Source organism: Gobio gobio (genome assembly GCF_949357685.1).
Source record: "Gobio gobio genome assembly, chromosome: 23".
Lineage (NCBI taxonomy): Eukaryota > Metazoa > Chordata > Actinopteri > Cypriniformes > Gobionidae > Gobio > Gobio gobio.
This window is the reverse complement of record NC_137119.1, coordinates 37,023,012-37,049,741: the sequence shown is the minus strand read 5'-3', so window position 1 is coordinate 37,049,741 and position 26,730 is coordinate 37,023,012. Positions and strand designations below refer to the sequence as shown.

At 37.3% G+C, this 26,730-nt stretch overlaps 1 protein-coding gene across 3 annotated transcripts; it reads right to left on the bottom strand.

The window, feature by feature from the left end:
- Positions 1–2,528: 2,528 nt before the first annotated feature.
- On the bottom strand, positions 2,529–24,891 carry pcmtd1 (protein-L-isoaspartate (D-aspartate) O-methyltransferase domain containing 1). Of its 3 annotated transcripts, XM_079806211.1 has the most exons (7): positions 24,207–24,391; positions 16,475–16,571; positions 14,238–14,731; positions 13,206–13,308; positions 8,696–8,867; positions 8,127–8,250; positions 2,529–5,610 (listed from the first exon to the last, which is right to left on the bottom strand). In XM_079806211.1, the coding sequence occupies exons 3-7, from the start codon at positions 14,542–14,544 to the stop codon at positions 5,237–5,239; spliced, it is 1,080 nt and encodes a 359-aa protein (XP_079662337.1). In that variant the 5' UTR covers positions 14,545–14,731; positions 16,475–16,571; positions 24,207–24,391; the 3' UTR covers positions 2,529–5,236. The 3 variants fall into 3 exon arrangements, with proteins under 3 accessions (XP_079662337.1, XP_079662338.1, XP_079662336.1); XM_079806212.1 differs by lacking the exons at positions 16,475–16,571; positions 24,207–24,391 and adding an exon at positions 24,637–24,891; XM_079806210.1 differs by lacking the exon at positions 16,475–16,571 and having other exon boundaries at positions 24,207–24,415.
- Positions 24,892–26,730: the final 1,839 nt, after the last annotated feature.

Genomic DNA, 26,730 nt, shown 5'->3' with positions numbered 1-26,730 from the left:
AAATATACCCGTGTGACTTATGACTGGTTTTGTGGTCCAGGGTCACAAATATATATATATATATATATATATATATTGTGGGCGCGAATTAAGAATTCGCTCCCACAACTTTATTCGTTCTCTCATTTTAGTACATTTTGGTCATGTTTAACTTATTCATTCCCTTGTTTTGATTTAACTAAAACAAGGGAAATAATAATTAACACATGGCCACGATTTAGTAAAACAAGGGGAAGATTTATTATTTCATGGAATATAAACGAGGGAATGAATTAGTAAAACTCGCTGGTGTATTGGTAGTCGCGAGAACTAATGGGTAATTTGTGGCTACGATAGACATTTTTCCCCGCATGTCATGTGTGAGGCTCCTTAGATTTCCAATATTGGCAAAGCAGCAACAGACAGCAACATAGTGTCGGCCCAGATTCGGCCCACATCTGGTACACGTTGAATCCACATGTACCAGATGTGGCCCAAACACTATGTTGCTGTCTGGGTATCCAGGTCCAGAATTATGTTTTTTTTTTTTACTAAACAAAGCAAATCAACAAAAATCAATTCTCAGTTTAATTCTGTGGAAAATCTCAATGCTATTAATCTCAACGCCTGTCTGACTGCCTAGAGAAACAGACTAGAGAATGTGGGATAATGTAATTATTTTCATATTGTACCTATTTTGATACTTTATTAAAGGTCCAATAATGTAACTGAAGATAAGCTGGAATTGACGTGACTATGATGCACATTTGAACTTTCTCAAGAGAAGGGCGTACTTGCTAATAAATGAAGCGTTTGACTTTATTTTTTTATTATTACCCAATATCTAAAATATATATTAGTGCATAAACTGGTCGTTTTTGCAGTCAAAATATGTCACCTTGTTAATCTGATAAAGTCAACATGAAATTAAAACTGACCCTATTTATGTGTTCCTGTGTATGATCCATCAGATTTTTCTTGACAAAAGTTTTATACTTCAGTTATTGTCATCTAGACTGTGTGGGCTGTTAGTTAAAATATGTATACATTGTTGCAGATAAATCCTCTATTATCTAAAATCTTGCCAATATTAACTCTTTCTCCACCAGCATATTTTTAAAAAAAGTTGTCAGTCAGTGCCAGCATTTTTGATCGTTTTCACAAAATTGTCATGGCCTCCTGAATATTTTTTGTATGAATATCTCAACATGTAATATGTCAAAAGAAAGAAGTCTCTGCTTTTAAACACAGAAAAAATGATTCTAGCTTCAGGCATTATTAATTTTAACAACACTTGAATGTGGGTAAGTTTCATATAAAAAGCTGAGAGAAGCGCGAAAAGACAAAACCTCGTCCTGGGTCGACATTTCATTCAGTAACATTTGGCAGTTTTGATTTTTATGCTGATGATCACGTTATTTTACATATGCATCTGCTTACATATTCTATCACGTGTTTCTGCTTCTTCTTCACGTCTTTTGATCAGGAGATTCTGCACTCTTTCAGAAGATGTGTCATAGCGCCCTGTACCGCATAACAGGAGAGCTGGAAAATTCCGTCAATGGCGGGGAAAGAGTTATAACACACTAACTATAACAGCGGTTAACATTGATGTTATAAAGGTTATTGCAAAAAACAATAGAATCAATTGTGCAATGCGCACTGTTCACAATCAGTCATTCCCTTAGAAACACATCACACAGTAAAGTTGGTTATGTACGTAGTTTCATGTTGACTTTAATCATAATTTCTCAAACCTCTGTACATATTTAAGGCTGCTGTTATGACGCTGTCATTTAACGCATGCTAGTGTCACGAACTGACATGTAGGAATATGATATGTGTTATCTAGCATTATGGCCAAAGCTTTAAATTCAACTTCAGACATTGACTCATGTTAAAGTACTGTATGTAATTATACTAAAAAATACCACCTTATTGGGCTTAACAATGTTAAATAACAGTCCCCGCACAACTTTTATTAATATTCTAAAACATTTGAACCCTTTATTGGCCACCATGTTGCAACCCCAAAGTTAATGTAGGACCCTACAGATGGAATTATAAATGTGGTTTTACTGAGAAGCACTTTTGCGCCATCAAATCGATCGTATTTTTGTCCTAACCCTGATTTTTGTCCTGATGTTGAGCATTTAGTCTATGCAAAAGAGAGATTTGTGATTTACCCCAAGCTGGGATATCTTTGGATAAAGATGGCACTGGAAAAGCAGAGGCTGAAAAGCATTATTTTATTTTTTAGCAAACAATGATTTGTTTTAATAAAGATGTATAGTTAATAAAGATTTTATAATCTGTGAACTTGTCTAATCGCAATTACTTTTTGTGCGTGTTCTGAAGTTTGTGTGTGTGATTATTGCTTCTATATTTTAAAGATAATTGCGTTTGACTGATGTTTAAAGCCCAAAGCATACTTCGGTCCGCGTACAAATTTCGCCACCAGGATAGTAGCATGTATTTTTCAGGAACATTTCAGGAGTTCTCGTGACACTAAAACCCATTTGACAAACACAAGCTTAGTAAAAACATAACAGGTTGGCTATAAATATATTTAATGAAAAGATGGTTGAGAAACAAAGCATCAAATTACAGTCAGTGATACACTTGAGAAAAAAAGACACTTGTGTGTCTTGACAGGGACCTTCTGTAAGACATGCTGTGGAATTCGACCTCATGGAACGTTCTTACAACGTTCTAACAACCACAAACTCAATGGACAGATTCACCAGGCTGCTCTTACCTTGAGACACGGTCCATAAGCATTTCAGGGCAACTTTTACATGACAACGATGTACTAAAAACGGAACAGGTTTTCCTTCGCATTTTCCTCATATAGACGACAACATTGTCAAAAAAATCCTCGTTCACACACAGATCCATGAAACTGATTAATAACGCGGTATTCTGCTGCCAGGCCAGTAGGTGGCGATGTCACTTTGTAAAGAAACACCATGCCTATGGACTGAACACATAATACATATGCGCATGACGTTTTCACAAATTCACTTTTTTGTATTTCACACGGAGACGATAACGGTGTCGTTTTCACACAAAAAAATTGCACTTTGAAACCCGTTTTCAAAAGTTTGTGTTTTCAGGCCCCCAAAACGCAGTTGTCGTGTAAATAAACGGCCAAAAAGCATTTGAAAAAATCAGTTTTTAGTTGAAAACGGTGTCGTGTAAACTGCTCCTGCAATATGAAAAAATGCTGAAAAATATTACCAGATCATCTCTGGACTCTGCATGGCTTATGATTTATTTCAGCATCTCAAATGGTTTGTGCATTTTCACGAGTTGACTGAAAACAGTCATAAATGGTTTTTATTTTCAGGAGTGAAACATAGCCTAGTAAAAGTTTATTATTTAATAAAATATTACACTTAAATGTGTCATCCGGCTGTCTTAAAAAAACACATGAACCTCTGCCTTTTATGAGTTCTTTTGAATTCAAATGCTATATTGGAGAAAGGAGAAAAAAAAACTAAACATTGTTTGACCACATTTGTGTCTATTTTATTGATACTGTACCTTAACCTGTAAGGACAAATATGAAGAATCATTTTGGATATTATCTTTACATTCTAGCTTCCCTGTTACCATCATTTCATAAATAATAGGAGATAGAAAATGACTTAAGGTGCTTTATGAAAGTGTACTTTTAAAAATTGAGTCACATTTTCTTTCAGGAAAACAAACCAAAATATTGATTACTCAGGGGTGTATCCAACTTCGTAGCAAATCTTGGTTCATAGCTGTGGCATAACAAAAGCTATTTAAAATGAATATGTCCCACCCTAATGTCCCATATCAAAACACATCAATGGACGAAAGAAACTGGTGTTTGTTAGGCCATTTCATGCAGTTGTTTTGGGTACATTTATAATAATAATAATAATATTCACTACTGCCCTGAAGAAGCTGCACAATTGGTATTTATATGTATATATTCAGAAGACAAAATAACTTGTTGAAAAGTTTACATAGTTCTTAACATGTGTGGCCTCCTTTTTCTCCATTTTTCATGATGGTTTGGGTCTGAGCAGGACAGCCATTGTGGGAAAGAACTCAAACATGCAGAGCATGCTGGGAAACCAAAGAAAATACAGGACCTGGAGGTCTTTTGTGGGACGAACCAGAGATGCACAACCATAAAATATTCTAGTAACAATAATAAAGGTGACATACAATATTAAGAACCAAGTGTGTGAACTTTCCAACAGGATCGTTGAATAAATTCAGTTGTTATTTAGTATTGAAGTGCACATGTAAATATGTGTTCTGATACATATCTTCATTAGGGCAGTACCAAAACTAAAATTGAATTCTGATGATTTTAAAAACGAATAAAGTGTACATTTGAAGTTTATTTTTAATACTGTATAGCAGATTCTAAACATGAGTAGATCTGATTTATAGACAATATTTTGGGTGTTTTTCAATATCTCAATCTGTATTTGTTTAGGGAAATGTGACGTGATGGATGTAAATTATATTAGATTCCATTTCAATGTAACAAAATCATTTACGATCAATGAATAATTGACTATGCTGACAATATATTGCAAACAAGTTGTTACGACAGTGTGAAATCAGCGATCACAAACCGACACAAACAGTGACGTCTCTTACATTTTATGATCACAAGCAGAAAGTGAAGCGTTAGGTCTTCAGGACGACAAGGAACAACCAAAAAAATGTACATCATCTATTAAGAGAGTTCAATATCGGTACTTACAAAATGTGACTAGAATGTAAAAAAAAAGAAAACGGAAATGCAAAACACAGACCAAAAAAAAATCCTCTCTAGATGGAACTTCACTAAAACAATCCAAAGAGACACCGAAAGCATTTGCGTCATAAACAGCGAAAACTTCAGAAGGTTCAAGGAATCAAAGAAGGCATAAATCAATCCCAAAATAATGACTGAGTTTTTCATTCTCTCTACAATTAAAAAAAGAAAGAAAACTGTCATTACCGGTCCTGCAATACCATCCTGTGAAAATAGCTTCAGCGATTCTTCCTCCGCAGTGAAACATCACATTCAAAATGTGAACATCACGAGTCATTAGAACAAACACAGCAAGCACATTCAAACCAAGTCTCTTGGAAACGCAGCCCGACCCCATTTAAATGTTTAAATTATGCTACATTATAAAAAAAACAACAACACAACAACTATGAAATTCAGGGTCAGAAGCAGTCTGAGAAGGACACCACCACCGTTGACTAATGCTCAGGCTTATTTCTCGCGGTAGTACAGCAGGTACGACTTCAGCGACTCGGGCAGCGGCAGACTCAAGATTTTGTCTCTCAGATGGTTGACCTGCGGCTCCTCGGGTTTGATGGGCTCAATGTCTTTCTCCTGCTCCTCTTCTTTGCTCTCCTCCTCGATGCATTCGTCCTCCTCGCTGTCCATGGGTTGAGGGATCAGCTGGTTCCCGACGAACACGTAGGTGTTGATGCGGCGGCGGCGGCGGCAGCGCCTGCGTTTGCGCTTCTGGGACGCTCTTTGCGTGTTGTTGCGGCCGGGGTTCTCGTCGTTGGTCAGGTTGCGGAGGGTTCGGCGGATGTAGATTCGGGACAGGTCCTGAAGGCTCCTCACGCTCAGAGCCGCTGAGGAACACACAAGTGATGCGGGGTGAATCTCATTTGTGCGAGGCTAAAGGCTTACTTCCCCACGCCAGCTGATCATTCACAGCACATTAAGACAATTGTTTTGTATTACAAGTTGTCGGAAATGTCATATCTAATTAGAGGATGCTTCATTTGCATATTCAAACATGCACACATTTGCATATATTTTCCAGAACAGAAATCTGAATATCAGATAAGCCAAGTTCAAACTGATATTTTAGAGTTAAATGTAGATATACAAAATTCGGTAACACTTTAATTAATTACTACATTAATATTATAAATTATGCCTAAACCAACCCCTAACCCTATAGTAAGTACATGTAGTTAATCAATATTACTCGGTACTTAAATATATAATTACGCTGTAACAATGACATCTTAAAATAAAGGGTTACACTTTATTTTAAGGTGTCCTTGTTACAGTGTAATTCTATATTTAAGTACTGAGTAATATTAATTAACTACATGTACTTACTATAGGGTTTGGTTGAGGGTTAGTTGCATGTAATTATGCATCATTCACTGTTATTACTATGGTAAGTACAAGTAACATTTGTAACAAGGACACTGTAAAATAAAGTGTAACCCAAAATACCGTTAAAACTGTCAGTCCATTAATTGCAGGTAATAAATACATTTGTCAAACATGTTTTTAGGAATAAAATGTTATAAATCAGGCAAATGATATATGAACAAACAAACCCCTCTTCAGAATATACAGAAATTGACGTTTGGTGTATGTAAGAGCTAGAGAAGTGGAGATTTCTGGCTCAGTGCATGAGAAAAAAAAATCTATTTTTGAGGAGACTGTAAAGATATGTATTGTATTTGAAGTCTACAGATGCAAATAGAAAAAGTGTAACTAAATAAACACTCAATTGTGTATTGTAGATGGGTTCTTTGAACTAGACGTTATGGAAGAAAGCTAGCCCATAATCTCAAAATTGATCAGAGCATGAAAAATTTGTTACACTTTATTTTGAGGCGACGTAGTTACATCGTACTTATTTGAGTAAGTACAGAGTCATTTTAATGAAATACATTTACTTACTATAGAGTTACATTTAAGGTTTGGTTTAGGCTTAGTTATTACTATAGTGAGTACATGTAGTAAGGTGTAACTAAGACACCTTAAAAGGCACAATTTGCTAATTCAAAAGCATAGATCATTGAATCTGATTAGACCGTTAGCATCTCGCTCAAAAAATGACCAAAGACTTTCAATATTTTTCCTATTTAAAACTTGACTTGAAATCTTTGTAAATCTTTGGTCATTTTTTGAGCGAGATGCTAACGGTCTAATCAGATTCAATGATCTATGCTAAGCTATGCTAAAAGTGCTACCGCCAGACCCGGAGATCGGCTGAATGGATTCGAAACAGTAAAACTCAACTGTGTAACTCTAGGGGAGCTGGAAAATGAGCCTATTTTCAAAAAAAGTGGAGTGTTCCTTTAAACATTTTTGGAAACATTTAGGATAATATAAGTACTCAAGTCAACAAAATATATAACATTGTTCTAATGGTTTTTGGATATTTTAGTAAAAAAAAAAACTTACATATTGTGCCTTTAAAATAAAGTGTTACCAAAAAATCTTTTGCCTGTAATGTAATTCACTTTTCTGAATGAATTAGGTTAGTAATTTTAAGAAAATGTCCTGTAAATATATGTATTGTGATTGAAGACTACAGGCGCAAATAGATCAAATGTAATAAAATACACACTTAACTCTTTCCCCGCCATGAACAAGTTTTTCCATCATTTATGACAGCGCTTCCCTGCCATTCCCGTGAGTTTTTCTGGCATTCATGTTCATTCATATTCACGTTTTCTCAGTAGGGGGCGCTATTACGCATCTTCTAAAATAGTACAACATCTCCAGATCCAAAAACAAGCAAAGAAGCAGAAACAAGCAAGAGAAGATGGCTTATGCACATATAAGCTAACGCGATCATCAAACATTAAACAGCATAGAAGTAAAAAAACTGCCTAAAATGTTACCGAATGTAATGTGGAACCCACAAAGAGGCGTACGACTGTGAAGCTGTTGATGCACTCGATCAACTTGATCTATGTTTTGATCATCGTTCTGAATCTGATCCGAATGAAGTCTCTGACAAAGATGCGATTTTTCTCAGTATTTTTTTTTAAATTAAACTTACCCACATTTTATTTCGATTCAAACCACAAAATATTCATTTGTGAAAATGATTAAAATGCTGGCACTGACTGGCAACCTTTTTTTTTTAAACGCTGGCGGGGAAAGAGTTACATATGCATTTTAGATTTCTTTCCACTAGTCTGAAAAACGAAATCTCAAAATTGCCCAGTGCATGAAACCCCCCCGCCCCCCCAACCCCACAGTTCTGAATGAATCAGGTTAATAATGGAATCTGCAATAAATCAGTCTGTAACATTGTACTTGGAAACCTCCCTAGTGGCGGCTGATTGAACAGAGCAGTGTGAGATCATATTTAGGGGCGGAGACTCACGGAGTACCACAGCTTCAGTCTTGCAGCCTTCTGTCCTGTTCTGCTGAACAAGAGGAGCAAATGACACCGCCAGGATATTCTTACTCTCCCAGGAGCTCTGACCAGTTCTAGTTATCTGAGTCAGCTGCAAGAACACATAAACACTGAATGAGATGGACGGTGTGTGCTAATAAACAGGTCAAACATTTGATGCAAGACATGAAGTACGTCCCAATTCACATACTTGTGCACCATTGTGCCATTTTGTAGTATAAACAGTGTGAGTAGTGTTCACACTGAAAAGTCCAAGAAGAAAAAGTGCACTTTAAATACCCGGATGATGCACTTCATTTGCCGAAAAAAACAAAGTGTGGAATGTTGGACACTTCATGCACTCAACTGTCAGTCACACGGTGGAGGGGGCGGGGCTATCAGACTCTGATCACTTAGTAAAATTAGTGATGAGAAAAGATCCTGCAGCATTTGAAACCCACAAATGCAGATGTTTGGGTTTATATCTTATGACATTTGTGACTGAAGTGTCCAAACACACTTTTAGGGGCGGCTGTATGCATCATCCTGTGGTTTACCTGATCCTCTATAGGCATGACCAAAATTCCTCCGACTTTCAGCAGGATTTTCATATAGTTCTCGTGGTCCTTCTGAACTCCAGCTCCGCAGTATATGCGGTCATATTGGTGACTGTCTGACGAAATCTCCAGACAGTTCCCCACGACAAAGTGTGGTTCGCAGAACTCAAACCTGAAATTACACATTTTTAACACTGATATTAATTTTTGAACATTTTCTGGTATTTGTTTTCACAAAACGTATATGATATCTAAACAATATTCTGGTCTGTAGATATCAGGGGCATCACTAGGCCCATTTGAGGAGGGCTTCAGCCCCCCTAAAGTTCCACTCAGCCCCCCTAAAAACTTGCGATTAACTCTGTAATATGCACACTAATTCATCATCGTCTCAGTTCCCTCTAAAACTCATATAAAAACCGGCAGCAGGCTTCAGCTCATCTCTGTATTTTAGTTTGCATTATTCAGTGTGTTCTTCAATCCAAAAGCAGAGGACGTGTGTCCATTTATTGATAGATTATGATATCTGCATCTGTGTAATTCTTCGTCATAAATGCAGTTTATATAATATGATGCGGGAGCAGTTAAAGATGGTTTCCCATCCATTGTAAAATCTGGGCTTATTTATTTAATGGAATGCCTTTCATCTAAATGGCATGAGATTTTGTGACCTTTCCTACTCTTGTTATACTTCAGTGCAATAAAATTGCAAAATATTAGTTATAATATTCAATTTATAATAAATCCAAAAGAAAAACGCATTTAAGGAACATGCCAACTTTTTGGGACTTTAGCTTATTCACCGTATCCCCCAGGGTTAGATAAATCCATACATACCATTCTCTTCTCCGTGCGTGCCATAACTCTGTCTGACGCACCCACCGCTAGCCTAGCTTAGCACAAAGACTGGAGGTAAACGGCTCCAGCTAGCCTAGCTTAGCACAAAGACTGGAGGTAAACGGCTCCAGCTAGCCTAGCTTAGCACAAAGACTGGAGGTAAACGGCTCCAGCTAGCCTAGCTTAGCACAAAGACTGGAGGTAAACGGCTCCAGCTAGCCTAGCTTAGCACAAAGACTGGAGGTAAACGGCTCCAGCTAGCCTAGCTTAGCACAAAGACTGGAGGTAAACGGCTCCAGCTAGCCTAGCTTAGCACAAAGACTGGAGGTAAACGGCTCCAGCTAGCCTAGCTTAGCACAAACACTGCAGGTAAACGGCTCCAGCTAGCCTAGCTTAGCACAAAGACTGGAAGTAAACGGCTCCAGCTAGCCTACTGCTCAATAAGTGACAAAATAACGCCAACATTTTCCTGTTTACATGTTGTGATGTGTATAGTTACATCATGTACTAAGACCGACGGAAAATTAAATGTTGTGATTTTCTAGGCCGATATGGCTAGGAACTATTCTCTCATTCCTGCGTAATGATCAAGGAACTTTGCTGCTGTACCATGAGTGCACTGAAAATAGTCCCCAGCAAGCTCTCTGTACAAGCCAAGTATAGATCTTTACAGGTTAGTAATAGGAGTTACCAGATCAGTGAGCGTGGCCATAAACAGAGGGCCGTTTCCACTGCGTTACCTGATTACCGTTACCACGTCACAGTGTGGGTAGGGTTTAGGGGTGGGGTTGGGTGAAGGGGATAATTTTCATTTCGTGATTTATAAACACCCATCAGTTTGAAAACACCCTCAAATTTGGAAACACCCACTCTTGTTCCGCAGAGACCTCATACTCGTGCAAGCAGGTTCTCACGTTGGTTATGTTGGCGGAAGTTAACCTATTTTCAGGCTGCGCTGAAAAATCATCATTGCGCCGCGGCACCCATGGTACGGCAGCAAAGTTCCTTGATTATTACGCAGGAATGAGAGTATAGTTCCTAGCCATTCGATCTAGAAAATTGCAACTTCTAATTTTCCGTCGGTCTTAGTACACGATGTAACTATACACATCACAACATGTAAATAGGAAAATGTTGCCTTTATTTTGTCACTTATTGAGCAGTAGGCTAGCTGGAGCCGTTTAACTCCAGTCTTTGTGTTAAGCTAGGCTAGCTGTAGCTGTTTACCTCCAGTCTTTGTGTTAAGCTAGGCTAGCTGGAGCTGTTTACCTCCAGTCTTTGTGTTAAGCTAGGCTAGCTGGAGCTGTTTACCTCCAGTCTTTGTGTTAAGCTAGGCTAGCTGGAGCCGTTTACCTCCAGTCTTTGTGCTAAGCTAGGCTAGCTGGAGCGGTTTACCTCCAGTCTTTGTGTTAAGCTAGGCTAGGTGGAGCTGTTTACCTCCAGTCTTTGTGCTAAGCTAGGCTAGCTGGAGCTGTTTACCTCCAGTCTTTGTGCTAAGCTAGGCTAGCTGGAGCTGTTTACCTCCAGTCTTTGTGCTAAGCTAGGCTAGCGGTGGGTGCGTCAGACAGAGTTATGGCACGCACAGTGATGAGAATGGCATGTATGGATTTATCTAACTCTGGGGGATACAGTGAATAAGCCCCAAAAAGTCGGCGTGTTCCTTTAAAAGAACTATAAAAGAGGGTGGAAATGCCAAAACAGCTGATGAGTGGTCCTCTGCAGCCATCTACTGGTTATAGTGGTAATTTCATGTCATTTTCATGTGAAAATGGTTTGTTTTTTCACCAAGTAACAGAAATCCTCCACTAAAGCATGGCACATTTTCCATGTTATCTCCATGAATGAAAACGAGAAATGTAGATCTTTAAAAAGTTTATTTTATTGCACAAATCTAGAGTTAATAAAACAATAGTGTTTAAAACGTCATATGTGTTGAAATAAAGTATGTGGAAATATATTTTACCCACATACTGCTAATCTAGACAATTACAGTAATATAAAGTTTGTATATATTCTTAATGAATATTAATGAATAATCGCTGGTTAAAATGATTAGAAATTAGGGGTGTAACAATATATCATGTCACAATATATCGCAATAGAAAAATGCAACAATATGTATCGTGATAGTGACAGTCTGTAATGTATTGTGTATTGTGTATAGTTCACCCAATATGAAAATTACTGTGTGAGGAAAAATTCAAGTTTACAGTTTTAGTGTCAGAACTACGTTAAACTACTATATATAGTATAATAATGCCATGGGGGAATATTTGTAGGTCCTGATAATGCCAGAATCATGAATATTTTTATTCTGGTGTGACCATTGTCCTGTGCATTGGGTTACCAGCACCAAGTCAAAGCCTAATCGTTTCCATCCCCAATGTAATCCCAAATATAACATTTTAAATCAAAAGTACTTTTGTTAACCTTTTACCATATGTCTTGGAGTATCGCAATAATATCGTATTGTGAGTTCAGTATCGTGATATGTATTGAAACGTGACATGAGGGTATCGTTACACCCCTATTAGAAACTAACTCAATATTCAGGGATTTACTTTCTTTCCCTTTTTTTTCCTGTTTAAATCATAGCCTCATTGGGGGCTCCTCTAATATTGAAGTCCTAGAATCGCCTCTGCTAGATATTGTTTTGCAAGATTTATTGTCCGTCAGGCAAAACGGCTTTTCAAATCACTTAGAAGTAATAGCACACCTCTTTTAAACGATATCATTTGAGTTATCATTAAGGCCCATGGGACAAGAAGGAACCACACAGCAACCAAATAGATATACAGCCTAGCATTATGTCAGCGAGTTTGGCACTCGCATTTCCTTCAGAACATGTAATAATCTATTTTTATGGTCGAATAAAAAGCAATTATTCTTGTATTACCTGCTAGAGAACAGACATTGAATCTGATAGAGCATATTATTAGCACGACCATACGTGTTTGTGTTTGCTTAGAGCCACTAGGCAGCTGTTTTCACTGAGTAGGCGTAGACTTGACAAGTCATGTAAGAGATATCGATTTCTAATAAAGTGATCCAAACAAGAGAGCTCCCAAAGCTCAACAACATTGATTAAGCAACCCTTTGGCACATGGCCTTCTGTTATGAAACACATGTTTTTGGGATTGTTTAATAGCGTCAGCACTTTGTCTAATACGTCATTACAGCTCTTTCTCCTGACCTCAATAACCAATACAGCTCTGCTGCATGACGAAAACAGATGTTTGCAAGCAGCACGTGCCAGGGAGAAGGTTCAGGGAAACCCAGCTGTGTGACCCATACTGAAGAAGACTATCTGACCTAGCAGTTCTGACTTTGACAGGTCTTCACACAGGTGTGCAAATCGCTCAGCCGACCGGAGAGAGCTGACGTGCGCTTGAGCCTGCGGTTTGGGGTTAGCTAATGCATCCTTTGTGCCACATGGAAGATTAATGGGCAGGGCTGACTAAATCAAAGTTTAAAAAACAAGTGATCTTTGAAGTGCACAACCACAGAACTGCCGTAGGACTAATGCGGTTTGCTTGAATCTCAGTTCGTTTCCCTGGAAGCGGCTGCCAATTAAAACAAAGCCTAACAAACTCCTGATCAAATCAGCACTTCTTCAAGCACAAGCTTTCCATTTCACACTCAAAACTACAGAAACAGAAAAAGTTGAACATGCCTGTCAAAGCTGTCACTGTTTTTAATGAAGTCGTCGAGTCTTTCTTTTGCATACTCCACAACATCCTTATGGAGCTCAACGCCATGATTTACTCCAAACGGACCTGCAAATAATAATAATAATAACAAGTCTCTGGATATGTGTTGGGTCCATCATTCAACATTACAGTTCAAACGTTTGTAAGATAAGAAGAGTAAAAAAAGAAAAAAGATTCAGCAAGTGTGCATGGATTTAAAGCAATATTTTAGAATGTTACAAACCATTTCTATTTCAAATAAATGCAGCTCATTTTAACTTTGTTCACCAAGGAATCATAATTTTTTTTTAAAAATGTACCATGGTTTTTATATTAGAATAATTTCTGAAGGATCATGTGACACTGAAGACTGAAGTAATGATGCTGAAAGTTCAGCTTTGTAAAATATATTCAAACAGAAAACTTTGAATATATTAAATACAAAAAAATACTATTATTTTGTTTATATATACATAAAATAAACATCATTTCAAATTGTAATATTTCACAATATTACTGTTTTTACTGTATTTTTCATCAGATTGTGAGCATAAAAGACTTTAAAAACATTAAAAAAAGATCAACCCGCAACTATTGTAGCATACGATTTTTTAACCCATTTTATGTACCTCCAACTAAAAATAAAACATAAATCTGATTGCTTAGAAGAGCGATATAAAATCTCTACTCAACAAACCGCTTGATTTCATGTCTGTAGCACAAACAGTACGAGATATGTGTTAATTTCTGCCAACGTTTACTACTTAAATATGAGCAATAATATTCAAAATATTCAAATTCAATTATTTACTACCATCTGGTCTCAGTTGACAAAGCTGATTTTTGCAACCTAAATGTATTGTCCCTGAATCCTAAATAGTCTTTATTTTTGGGTGCAAATTTCTTATTGCTTCTTCTCATCATTATTCCTTGTTTTTCTTTTAAAATAAATGAAATTCCTCAATATCTGCTAGTCTTTTTATCTAAATCCGAGACTTTATTAGAGTGCTTCTCACCTATGATCAGGCCCACCATTGTGCTCAGGTATCCTGTGCCACTGCCGAGGTTAAGGAAAGACAAACCCTGCTGGAGTTTCAGGGCTTCCATCACCTCGGAGTAGATACACGGCGCCGAGAGGTGTATATTCCCGTGCTTCCACGCCAGATCCTTGTAGGCATTGTCTCTGTAGCCCTCCAAGTAGTAATCTCCACGGTCTATGGCCCTAAAGGCCTGCTCGACGCGGTCTGTGCGGATGTACTGGGCTTCCTTCAGGTTGTCTATCAAATCGTCATTATCCTCGCCAGCACTGACAGCTCCCCCCATGTTCCACACACAGCCAACGAGAAAAAAAAAAAGAAACCAAAAAATGCAGAGGAGGTGAGAGACTGGTAACTAGACCGGTCCTCACATCCAGATGAAAGTGCTGGAGCGATTCTCCACAGGGATGCCCAGTCGTGATGATGTCTGTCCCACACAAATCACCTCAGACCATTCTCAGCCACGGCAAGATCTGAGGATTGAAAAACAAAAGGTGACGGTTTTGATCTCTCTTTCGCACATTTCAGTTTACCTTTCTATCTGGCACACAGCAGGAAAAAAGGAGCCATACTGCGCGAGATCCGCGCGCGCCACCTGATACCTGCCAGCTTTGATTCTGTAGGCTAGGTGTTGTATACCTGATGTTACCTGCCTGATGCAACCCGCTTTAATATTGCAGAAGCCTTATTAGGGTACAACGGGCCTAAAGGCGCACTGGGCGCATTTGACTTTATTCTCTTTTAAACTTCTAGGTGGCACAAAAATTCAGCTTAACAACGCTTTTGAAGATGCACGTGGAAATTTGTCTGATCATTGAAACGATTTCTGACAGCAACACAAAGTTGATTCTGCGCTAATTTGATCTAATATTTTTTAAAATGTTATAGATTTATATAGCAAATGAGAATAGATCAAATTGATGCCTACATTTTGAGACCGTGATTTGAGTTTTGTTCAAGGTAAATAAAGCAGTTTTTTAATAACGGAACAATATGTGAAAGTGTGGTATTTGGGGTAAAAGGAACACCTGCTGTTGGGGCGAAAGGCATAATAATTAACATGACGCAAAAAACAAATGTGATGTCCACACACTGATTACGTTTCGATGTTGCAGTGCAATAAATTGGATCGGTTTAATCAGTGTGCGGACATCACATTAGTTTTTTGCTTCAGTGATTTCTTTTGTCCTGCACCTGAGCCCTGTTTGGGTTTGAGGATGTGCACGCCTTCTTTGTATTTTTGACTTATAATAATCAACATGATAATAAACGGCTGGCTGACTTTTCATGGTTAGATTCAGATGGTAAATATCATATATAATATATTGGGTGTCCACCAAAAATATGATATTAATCATATCATACATTTATTTATTTGTTATTAATTATTATGGGATCTCATTCAATGCTTTCAGAATCTTTACTATTTTTTGTTTCTGTATTTTTAAAATGAACATAGTTTAATGACAGTATATTCATTGAACAAAAATGTATTCTTTTATTTATAAAAAATAAACCGATAATAGTGCAAACTTTGATAAAGTCATTGTTTTATTAACTTAATAAGACTTAGACATTATCAAAAACATTATTTTTTTCAGCATTTGTATAAATACTTTGTGTCTTTTGCCCCATGCTGGCTTTACCCCATGTGTGTGAGGTGGCCTTTACCTCACACACACGGGGTAAAGGCAGCATGGGGCAAAGTATTGATACAAATGCTGAAAAAAATAATGTTTTTGATTATTAATCGCCACCTCATACATTTATAAGATTTTTAAAACAAACAAACAGACCACTTTTATGATTTTTTTTCCATGCAAAATCTGTTGCTCCATCAATGCTAAAAAAAAACATGTATATTTTTTTGCAATCATACACTATGGTAGTGAAAAGCACATTATTCTTAGGATGTGCCTTTAGCCATGCTGTACCCTACATGTTTCAATTGATAACATAACACATAAATGGCAGTTATCAATCAGGACATTAGAAATTCTGCTTCCTAGAAATGTTATGCACTTAACAACCGAATATCCTTTCAAGGCAAGAAAAGTAAGCCTGTAAGTGACATTTGGGCTGCAGACAGGACATTTAGTTTCTTCAGCTCGCTGGTAATTGAGTTAAGCTGGATTGCTGTAACCTCAAGGATTTTCATGAACCTGAACCAGATCTGGATTTAAAGAAAGAAAGAAACATGAGGCTTGTTTACTTACAATGGTTCAGCGAGTACAAGACAAGCCCAATTACTGTACATCCAAATGTCTCTATTCTCCACTCCAATTAAGGATGGCTCTGCAAAGGACCATCCATCTAAAAAGAACCCATTAAATCGGTTTATTTTCTTTGTTGACATACTTTCTATTGAAATTAAAGAGCTTATCTCTTTTAAATATATTGTATATAGTTTTTTTAGGCTTTAGTTTACATAGCAACCAATGATTCATGCTTTTCTACTTGCTATTGTCAGCAGCAGCAAGCATTAGTTGTTGTCCTCATTCTTACAGAGTGACATTTGCAGATGTCAAATAGCAGATTAACAAGAAAACCCAGAGACTTTCACATGAATAAGAGAACATTTAACAAAATACACAGGAAAACAGGGTTTTGTGTATCTATGAAGGTTTTTCGTGCATGTCTAGTGCAGTGTTTCCCAACCGGAGTGCCGCGACGAGCAGGGGTACCGTGTAAAAGTCCTTCAAATATATATTTTTTTTTTCCCCAAATAATTCTCTCTTTGTAAACTTTGTTCAATGCATGCTAGTGCTGCCGTATGTTCGAATATGACCAGTCATTTTCGCCTTCATCACCTGGGTAATATCAATGCCTGAAGACGCGAATGAGAAGTCGCGCGCTGTGAGAAAATGTGTCTCTGTGCACTCATCCGAAAGCGCGCACACATTTCACAGCGCGCAAATATTGAGTTCTCTTTTTCAAGTCTTGCTCTTGAACGGACAAACTCACACAAAAAGTATGTCAACATGTCCATATTGATGAATATTCTAGCAGACATAGTCTGTATATGCCTTAAGTAAACTTTATACAGTCGAGAAAGACGACGCAGATCCGTGCATTAGGTCTTAAAGGGGCAGTAGCCTTTACTGCTGTCTGTTTAATGTCAAACAACAAAAGATAAGGACACCACTCACTGCTCTTGATTGAATAGCTTTTGTAAGTTTAATAGGATTAATCTTTAATTTATACAGTCAAATATGCAATGCTATTTTACATTTGATCAATTTCTGTACCTGAAAACTAATGTTAGACGTACCTGAAAAACCTGAAAAGCATAGTTTATTTTATTAGTATCTTTGCTCAATAGTATTTATTTGTGCTGCTGCTTGTATTTACATTATTTGTTCTTATTATTTTCTTTATTTCTATTTGACAGTAGTCTTTTTTTCCCTGAACATAGCAAATACTGAACCGAACCGAAACGGTGAACCTAAAACCGTGATACAAACCGAACCATGAGCAATCTGTACCGTTACACCCCTAGCGTAACGTATGCGAGGGGGGGCCACAAAATGGAGAACATTTTCAAAGGGTGCCATGACTGAAAAAAGGTTGGGAAACACTGGTCTAGTGCAGGTCTCAGGGTATTTTCCCTGCAAATGACTTCAAATGCTCAACATTAACACTCGCCCACAAGTGGATTTTATGAAGAGGCGAGTAAAAGAGAATTTTACTTGCCCGACTGGAGATGTAGCCGGATTAAAATATCAACAGCAATGACTAGGGAAGCACTGAACCTTCCAAAAATGTTCAGGCAAGAATGTAAATGGAGATTGATAATGGATATTTTTTGACAGTAACAAGTTTGCGCACAGCCTGTCAAAAAAATTTGTGCAACAGCACACACAAAAAGAAACTCACATAAGCTAACAGAAACATACTACGATAAAAAAAATTATATATATATATTTATAACATATGATATAGTTATTTAGGCAACATCATACGACCAAGAGTGCAGTTTTTACGAATATCATCACACGATTGCAAATGTGTGCACAATAAACAAGTAGTTAAAGGGTGCATAACACAGTTTCTACCAGTCTCATGTTAATCTTGAGTACCTATAGAGTACTGCATCCTTCATATCTCTGAAGAGTCTTTAGTTTTATCATATTTATAAAAGACGGATACGCTGTACCGATTAATTCCGAAAATAGCAGAGCCTGTGCATGCGTGCAGTGGGCGGAGCTAAAGAGACACAAGCGCGCACGCACGCACACAATACATCATGGCATTATCCATGGATAACTATCAATTCTCTATACGTTTGTGTTGTTGACATCATATGCATTATTGAAAATATTTTTTTGCCAACAAAACACAGACATTTGATGCAGTTCCACTCACCGCCTGCGGTTTCCACCCATGACTGGGAATAAACAAACACACTTGCAGAACTCCGTTGCTGCTCTGGGAAAACCAACTGCATCCACTGTTTCCTTAATGCTGGGTTATTTTGGAAGCTGAACACGGTTATCTTTCCCTCATAACCACAAACACACTTCTTTAGTGACATTGTTGATTTCGGGATCTAAAAACAATGACAGCTCTGCCGACGAACAAAGCTCGTTGATGGGCGCCCTCTTGCTCTCGTTTGGGTTGATGTGCGCACGCGCTCATCCGGGAGAAGTGCACATACAAGCAATTGCGCCCTTTATGACGTCATACAGGGCCAAAAACTTTCCGAAAATTGTTCGAATCTTGAAGGAGTGTATATTTGGCACGGACGTCCAACTGTTTTTTTTTTGTGCCATGTTTAGCATGAGAATCCAACTCTTTAATAGAGTAAATAAGATAAAATGCATGAAATAGCATTAGACCCACCCCCACCCCCTTTAATTGAGAATGAGGAGATACGTCATGGTCGTGGGCGGAGTCTGAGCCCTACACCATTCTGGGATCCCACGCTATTGGTTGCCAGGGGTAACATTGTAAGAGCGATACAGAGATCAGAGCAGGAAAGACGGCTCGAGGAATTATCATCGCGGCGTTTAAGCGGAGAAATTACGAGAAAACTTAGAAGAAATGGAGAAGAAGAGGTCTCTTACAGGGAGAAACTTACTACCAGCGCCAAGCTGAGGTATTTAGAGAAGCTGATATCAAAAACGTTGACCCATACGAGCTGCCACGGCAGAACTCCGAACTCTTTACCACCTTGCACCGAAATGTTTCTATAAATATATTTCCTGTGCATTCTGAATAATAAATATATCTCCCCACTTTCCTGCAGCAGTCCAGTGCTCGTCATCATTAGCAGTGTTTTTCTCTTACTGTCATATTTTATACCTGTTGAGTTTATATTTTTAAATTAATTTGACTAAAATTTTAAGTGATCGTTTGTGTGCGCTGGTGCTTTTATTCCAGCCTTCTTAAGTAGAATGAATGCTCGGTACGTGCCTTAAATGGATGTAACGTTAACAATGTTAAAGATTGAATTAATCTTAAACAGTAATGCACACAGTAGAGGAAAATGACAGTCAACTAGGCCTAACGTTACCTTGAATATTAATTAAGCGTTTTGGGCATAAACATGTTTATAACATACAGTAAAATGACTGACAATGACAGAATGGTGATCAACATGTTTAATACAAATAAATAAAGGTTCGTATTGATCAATACTGCAGCATCGCGCTCACTAGTTAAGACCATGGCTGACACCCTGTGGTGAAATAATGGCGTACGTTTACCAGCCGCTGCTTTCTCAGATCGGCTTGGGTGGATTAAAACTTCATGTTCAGTTGAGTTCGGAAAACTATGTACATAGTAATCATCAGAATATCTCTTCTCCAGTCTCTGTCCGAATCCATTACCTGGCGGGCAGACCCCCAAAATGGCGGAAGGGGGGCGGGGCGCTGTGTCGTGACGACATCTCCTCATTCTCTATAAGTAACTTACATTTTAGACACAATATAGCCCTGTATAGCCCAATATATTTCACCAACAAAAAGAGTTCAAAACAAATTCACAGCAGTACAGTTGCAGTCTCAGAGCAACAAATAAACCGCGGTATTTCGTTACTGAATGATTCAGTGAGGAGTCCCTGATTTAATGACCCATTCACACTTGCTTCATTCTTGAATGAATCAGCCATTTGAACAAATCGGTTGACTGAATGACTCAATGACTCACCCATTATGAGTCACTTGCCGCCACCTACTGGCGGTTTATTGGCACTTCAGATGCAGTTTCTGTGTTTCCTCTGCAGTCGATTGATTGATTTTGTTGATACTGAATTAATTTGATTGGTAATTTGATTGTCTTAATTATGTTTTATTCAAGTTTGGGCGGAACATGTTCAAAATATCTATCCAATCAGAACAAGAGAAGGCCTATTTGTATACACAGTATATAGGAAAAAATTGGAAAAATTTGCCTTTGAAATCACTTTAAGGGGGTAAGAGCTAATAGAACTGATATATTGAATATACTGAATGTCTACATCGCCATACTTTCCTTGTTCTTTTCTGCATTTGTCTTTCTTTTCAGCGTTTTCCTGTATTACTGCCCTTTGAGTCTCCTGCACTAAAAATACTGCAGGGAGGGATCTGGGTCAAACCTCCTACTCTGTTTTGTACAAGACCTGATTGCAACCCTACAGAGACTCTCTGTACATCAGTATACAACTTACAAAAGAGAACGGCTCCTATTACACGTCTGATTCTTTCTAACACACAGACACTGGTTAATAACACCATTAATCAATAATGCTGTTAATATTGGACATAAAAAAGGATGCCGATTTCATAACACTGGTTTTGTAAGAGAGCAAGTTGAGCAAGTGCTGGTTTGTTGTGGAGTCAACACTGGAACTGGAACAATGAACTGGAACAGTTTGTTATAAAGCGGAGCTGATCCGTCATTAACATGTTTAAACTTGCTGGTTGCATAATTGCAACATTATCACACTACACTGATGCTCAACTAGAATTAATCTGTTTACAGTTTCTCTGTACTTTTCCAGTGAAGATAAAAGCAGTGTGATCTCCATTATTTCTTCACAGTATATTACGTCACACTGCAGGATATACTGAAACTTCACCACACGTCAACTGTACCATTACAGCTTACATCTATCCTGCCAATCACAGACTGTTTGTGTTTTATGAGGACACGTGGAGCGTGTAAATAGTCTATATTCAAAACTCATGCCCTCGCGTTGACTCCTGCGTCTGACTCAGGACAGCGGAAGCCACAAACTCTCAGCGGATTCACTCCAAGCCTCGATAAGAGGAACTGTGTCATGATAGAGAGAAATAAAAAAACTGCTCCGGGTGTGTGTCTATGGTTTGCAGTGTGTGTGTGTGTTCACTACTCACTGCTCCTAATGTGTGTGTGCATTAACTTGGATGGGTTAAATGCAGAAGACAAATTCCAAGTATGGGTTGCCAAACTTGGCCTTCACTTTCTTTAAAAAATGACCCAACCTGCAGGGGACATAATAGGTCGTACTTCACCCTATATTATATTATATTATATTATATCATATTATATTATATATATATATATAGGCTATATTTTTTATTTATTTTTATTTTAAATACAGAACATTAAAGATTAAAAGCATTTCTGAAATCTAAAACATTCATAATAATGTCTTATTTCTTTCTTGTTGATTTTGAAATATGACCTTTACATGTTTCATAAGATTCATCTAATAATAACTAAAAAATAAATAAATGTGCAGGTCGTATTTCACCCCAAAAATAAATAAATAAATATATTTTTTAATTTTGTTAGAAATTACAGTTTTAATAAAGAATATCAAACATTAAAGCATTCATGAAACGTAAAACATTAATAATGTCTTATTTCTTTCTATTGGTTTTGAAATATAACCTTTACCCATTTCATAACATTCACCTAATAAAAATAATAATAATGTTGAGGTCATATTTCACCCAAAAAAGTTAAAAAATTAAGTTTTTTGGTTAATATAAATGTATTGTTTGAATTTAATAATATTAATCACTGAAATATAAAAAAATGTATGTGCATTATAGCCAAAGTACACATCACATGACAATATATTTTAATATTTATTCCTTACTACTTATTTATAACTATTTATATTGTTATAACTATTCAAATAGTTACTAACCCTAACCGAACAAACACTAGTTAACTCTAACGTGAAAGATTTGATTTTAAGAGCAACCTCTAGCTCCATGAGAGCAAGCATACTTTTCTCTTTTATCCATATTGTATATTCATTTAAAATGTATTCATTTTAATTTACATTTATATTACTCATTATTTCCCATGCTCTTGCAGTGCTTTGCTCCTGTTGTTCAATCTTATGATTGTGTGGCCTTCACAAGTTAGAGATAAGAAGGAATGTATCCATTTCAAGGTTTCACGGGAGGTTGTAAAGCTCAGTTTGTGCTGGTCAGACGAAGCCAGACTACACACAGAGAGAAAGAGGAAAACGAGATTATTCAATACATTTTGTTAAATTACTTTTATGATGGAATGGAAGAGGACCAGCATTGTGGTGGAGAGAGAAGTTCAGCACGGCTGGATCCTACGGAGATCTAACAAGTGTGTATTCAGTAGGTAAGATTTTTTAATTACACTATTAAGTACCCATTCTGATCTGTAAAAAAGCATTTAGAGCTGATGGACAATAAAAATAGTTTATGCTGTGGGAAAAGTTGAGGCAAAAAAATGGGTCTATGAATAATGGTATTTAAGTAGTTTACTTGTGAAACTAAACATATATTTGTCCCGGTTAGGCTGCATACACGTAATTATAAAAAATATACAAGTAATATAAAAAAAACTGTTTAGTTGTAAGGAATAATTGCCTATTTAAGCAGCTTGCCATTACAACACCACAACACTCGTCTCTAAATAAAATAGTATGGCGCCAACATTTAATATATTAATAATAACAATGTTTCTGTCGAAAGTGAAGAGAAATGCCGTGTTTGCGACGCTTCCGTTTGTTTGTTTGTTTACGCTTGACGCACAAACAATATGGATCGTGACCGACCACGTGACATAAGACGCTGAGGTCCATCCGTACACGTAAAGATCTACATTTCACGACGCAGTCGAGCTAAATGGTTTATAAAACACTTCACATAACCGCACTGCGTTAAAAACAGCGTTCAGCGACGTGTATAGTGCTCAATACATTCACATATTATATCTGAGACAATAAAAATCAAAGAGAGAGAGAGAGAGAGAGAGAGAGAGAGAGAGAGAGAGAGAGAGAGAGAGAGAGAGAGAGAGAGAGAGAGAGAATGTAAGCGTTTCTCATGTTTAGATCCGCCATAATCTCTAAGCAGGACTTGCATGCATACGTTAAATCAATTTAATAACTCCACAGATCTATTTAAAAGGGTTATGCAATAAAACTGGACCATTACAAATATTTACGTAAAAGCTCGCGCTGTCGTGCATCTGGCCTTTGTTATTATGAGTGTTGTGTAATGAGCAAAACGTCAAACAAAACATTTTTTTTATTCAAAAAAGAAAGTTATTAATAAATAAAGCTTCATAGACAGCTGTTATACTCCTATTGTCATTTGTCTTATAAGTATTAGTAAACTTGCAGCATCTGGTTAAACTCCTCCGTGTTTCTGAGTCAGTCTGTAATAAAAATAAACTGAGAAAAACACTCGAGCTTTTCGATTACTTCAGAAACCCATGCTGTTAGATGACATTAACACTGCAGGACAGGGAAAACCAGCAAGACGGCGGCATTGTTTTTGTCCTGGTACATCATTCCACTTTACACAATATAACATTTGTGCATTCTTCAAAACAGCCATTTTGGGCTTCCTTGCGTGCATTAAACCAATACAGTAAGTTTGCATTTAAATGTCTGCCACATGTACATCTCCCTCAGCTCGCTCGGATCAACGCAAAGCAACAAAACAAAAATGTCGGCATCATCTCCGCGGAATAACAATGTTCACTGACCTTTATAAAGCCATGAATCAATCTCAGGCTTTGCACTAGGCAAACAGACTGGATGCACATTAGAGTTGGTGTTTTTGAGCGCACTGTTGAGTTGTGTATAGATTTTTGTAGCGCTGTTTTTCTCGAGGAACAGCTGAGAGGATGTAAACACACGTCACGTGGTTCACAGAAACGAGGCTGCGGACATTACACGGCAGAAGCTGATGGCTAATAACCGGTTGGTGCTATAGTCCTCCAGGGGGCTCTTGGAGGCCCAAAAAGACAAAGCCCCATTGAGCTGCATTCAAATATCAGCTCAGTTATTGCTACATCGAAGGCATTTGAAAATGTAAGTGTGTAATCTTTTGAAAATTGTAATGTTAAGGATTGGTTTCTGAGATAATTCGCCCAGTACATCATCATAAAAACGATTAAACATCATTCTCCTTACTATTAATCACCGAAGAATATGATTAGTCCATCCCGACTAGCGCTGAGAAAAGTATCACGTACCACGTGACCAAACCGATTTCAGTTGTTGTCTTGAGCGCTTGCAACTCCAAAAGTCGTTGAATTAAAATACAAAGTGAGCAGTTAAAATATAAAAATATTATTTATATACACGTATAGTGATAAATAGAGACATCTTCTGGGCCAATACGCCATTTAGTATTCTTTTAAATGCCGTTCTATCCGCTTTTTCTGTTTCGGACAGCGGTTATTTCCCCCGCCTGTATTCACACATGTCCCGCCTCCTGAGCCAGGATTGGCTAGTAGCCCAAGTAGGCGATCAGCGATTGGACAGTTTAGGAGTCGTTCATGTTGACGTAGCTATCATAGCAGGAGAAGGCGGAAACATGAGTGAAAACCCTTTTCTAATGCTGCCTTCACGTGCTATCGGAAATTTGATAATTCCCATTTCTGAAGTCGAGATTACGAGCTCATCCCATTAAAATTTCGAAAGTGGAGTGCGTTCATGTGCAATTTTTACCTAGGAAACTCGTATTTACGATAATTCCGAGAGCACGTGAAGGCAGCATTAGAAACAACTGGTGGCTGCCTTTAATAATAATATTATTGTAAAACGCATTTAGAACCCATGTAAGCATTTTTTACAACCCTCAACGTCAACCAAATGATTACTAGGTTTAGCAATGAATCAGTGGTTATATTTGAACAGCTGGGGTCAGGGTCTGTGTGTTATTTATTTATGAAGATTATTTGTAATCTGTTATTAGGTCAACATTCAGAACAGTAACCTCAGTTACTCCTAGAAAAGAACAAGCACGCCTTCTTAGTTTACATTCCAAAACACCCACCATGTACCTATAGGGTTGCATCAATGCATGCCAAATTAGTCTGAACAGTATTCACTTACCACGGTGACATCTTTTAATTTTCCCATAGACCATCCTACCTTGTTGACCCTTCATGCCTCTGTAAGATCCACTTAGTCCAAATCTAATGGGAAATTACTATTATCTAACCACTTTAAAATTAGCCAGTTCATTTATGCATATTCAACAACAGAGGACGAGGCTCCAACAGGACTGACTGCGTAACACGTCTTTTCAAATCAGGTGTTGAAAACATCAGGCTATGATGTTCAAACTCTACGACGACATGGGCAATATGTAACAGCACTTTCCTCCAGATCCAGTGGAATTATGGGTAAAATGATCTCAAAGCAAGGGGTCATAAAAATAAATAATAAAATGCATTGGAAACTTTGCCCTCCTGGAATGCATACCGATCAACAAAGACAGATGGAATAAGATGCAAAGTCTTTACAAACTACTTGCTTAAATTTTAATGATAATTAAATGATGATGTGTTTGTGTGTGAGAAAGATAGTTTACTTAGATATAGTTTGAGGACAAATATGATATATTCACAGCTATTTATGACATACATGATGTAATAATTTATTGTACTAAATAATAGTCTATTATATAAATGTATTTTCTATTATTGTATTCATTAAATACAATATAATAACAGGCTAAATATTACATACAATAATACAAAAATATTTTATTTAATATATACTCTTATTGTGTATGATATAAATTCATAGCTATTTATTACATTCATAATATAAAATAAAACTATATATATATATTACATACAATAATATGTTTTATTTATTTTTAATAAACATACATACACACATTAAAGAAAACAAATTTTATGTACACATGTATACAGTTTTTATTATTCTATGTTTTCTATCATCTCTGTGAGTATTGGTGCATTTAAAACTTTGTTAAATAAAGTTAACCTCTTTCTTATGAGGACAGATGGTGTTACAGTTCACCCTGGAGTGGCTGTGTAAGTTCACTGGGCTAAGGCCCAAAGACAGGCCAGCAGCATTTCAGCTTTTTTCTCTGATATTCATATTTCTGTAAATCGCCATGAGCATGGCATGTTATCTGTGTGAGATTGAGTCGAGTGTATGGGTTAGGGTCAAAGTTAAGCTAAATCAAGACAACAAACACACTTGCTGTGCAAGTCTGTCACAGACCATTTAGTAATTGTTGGTTTT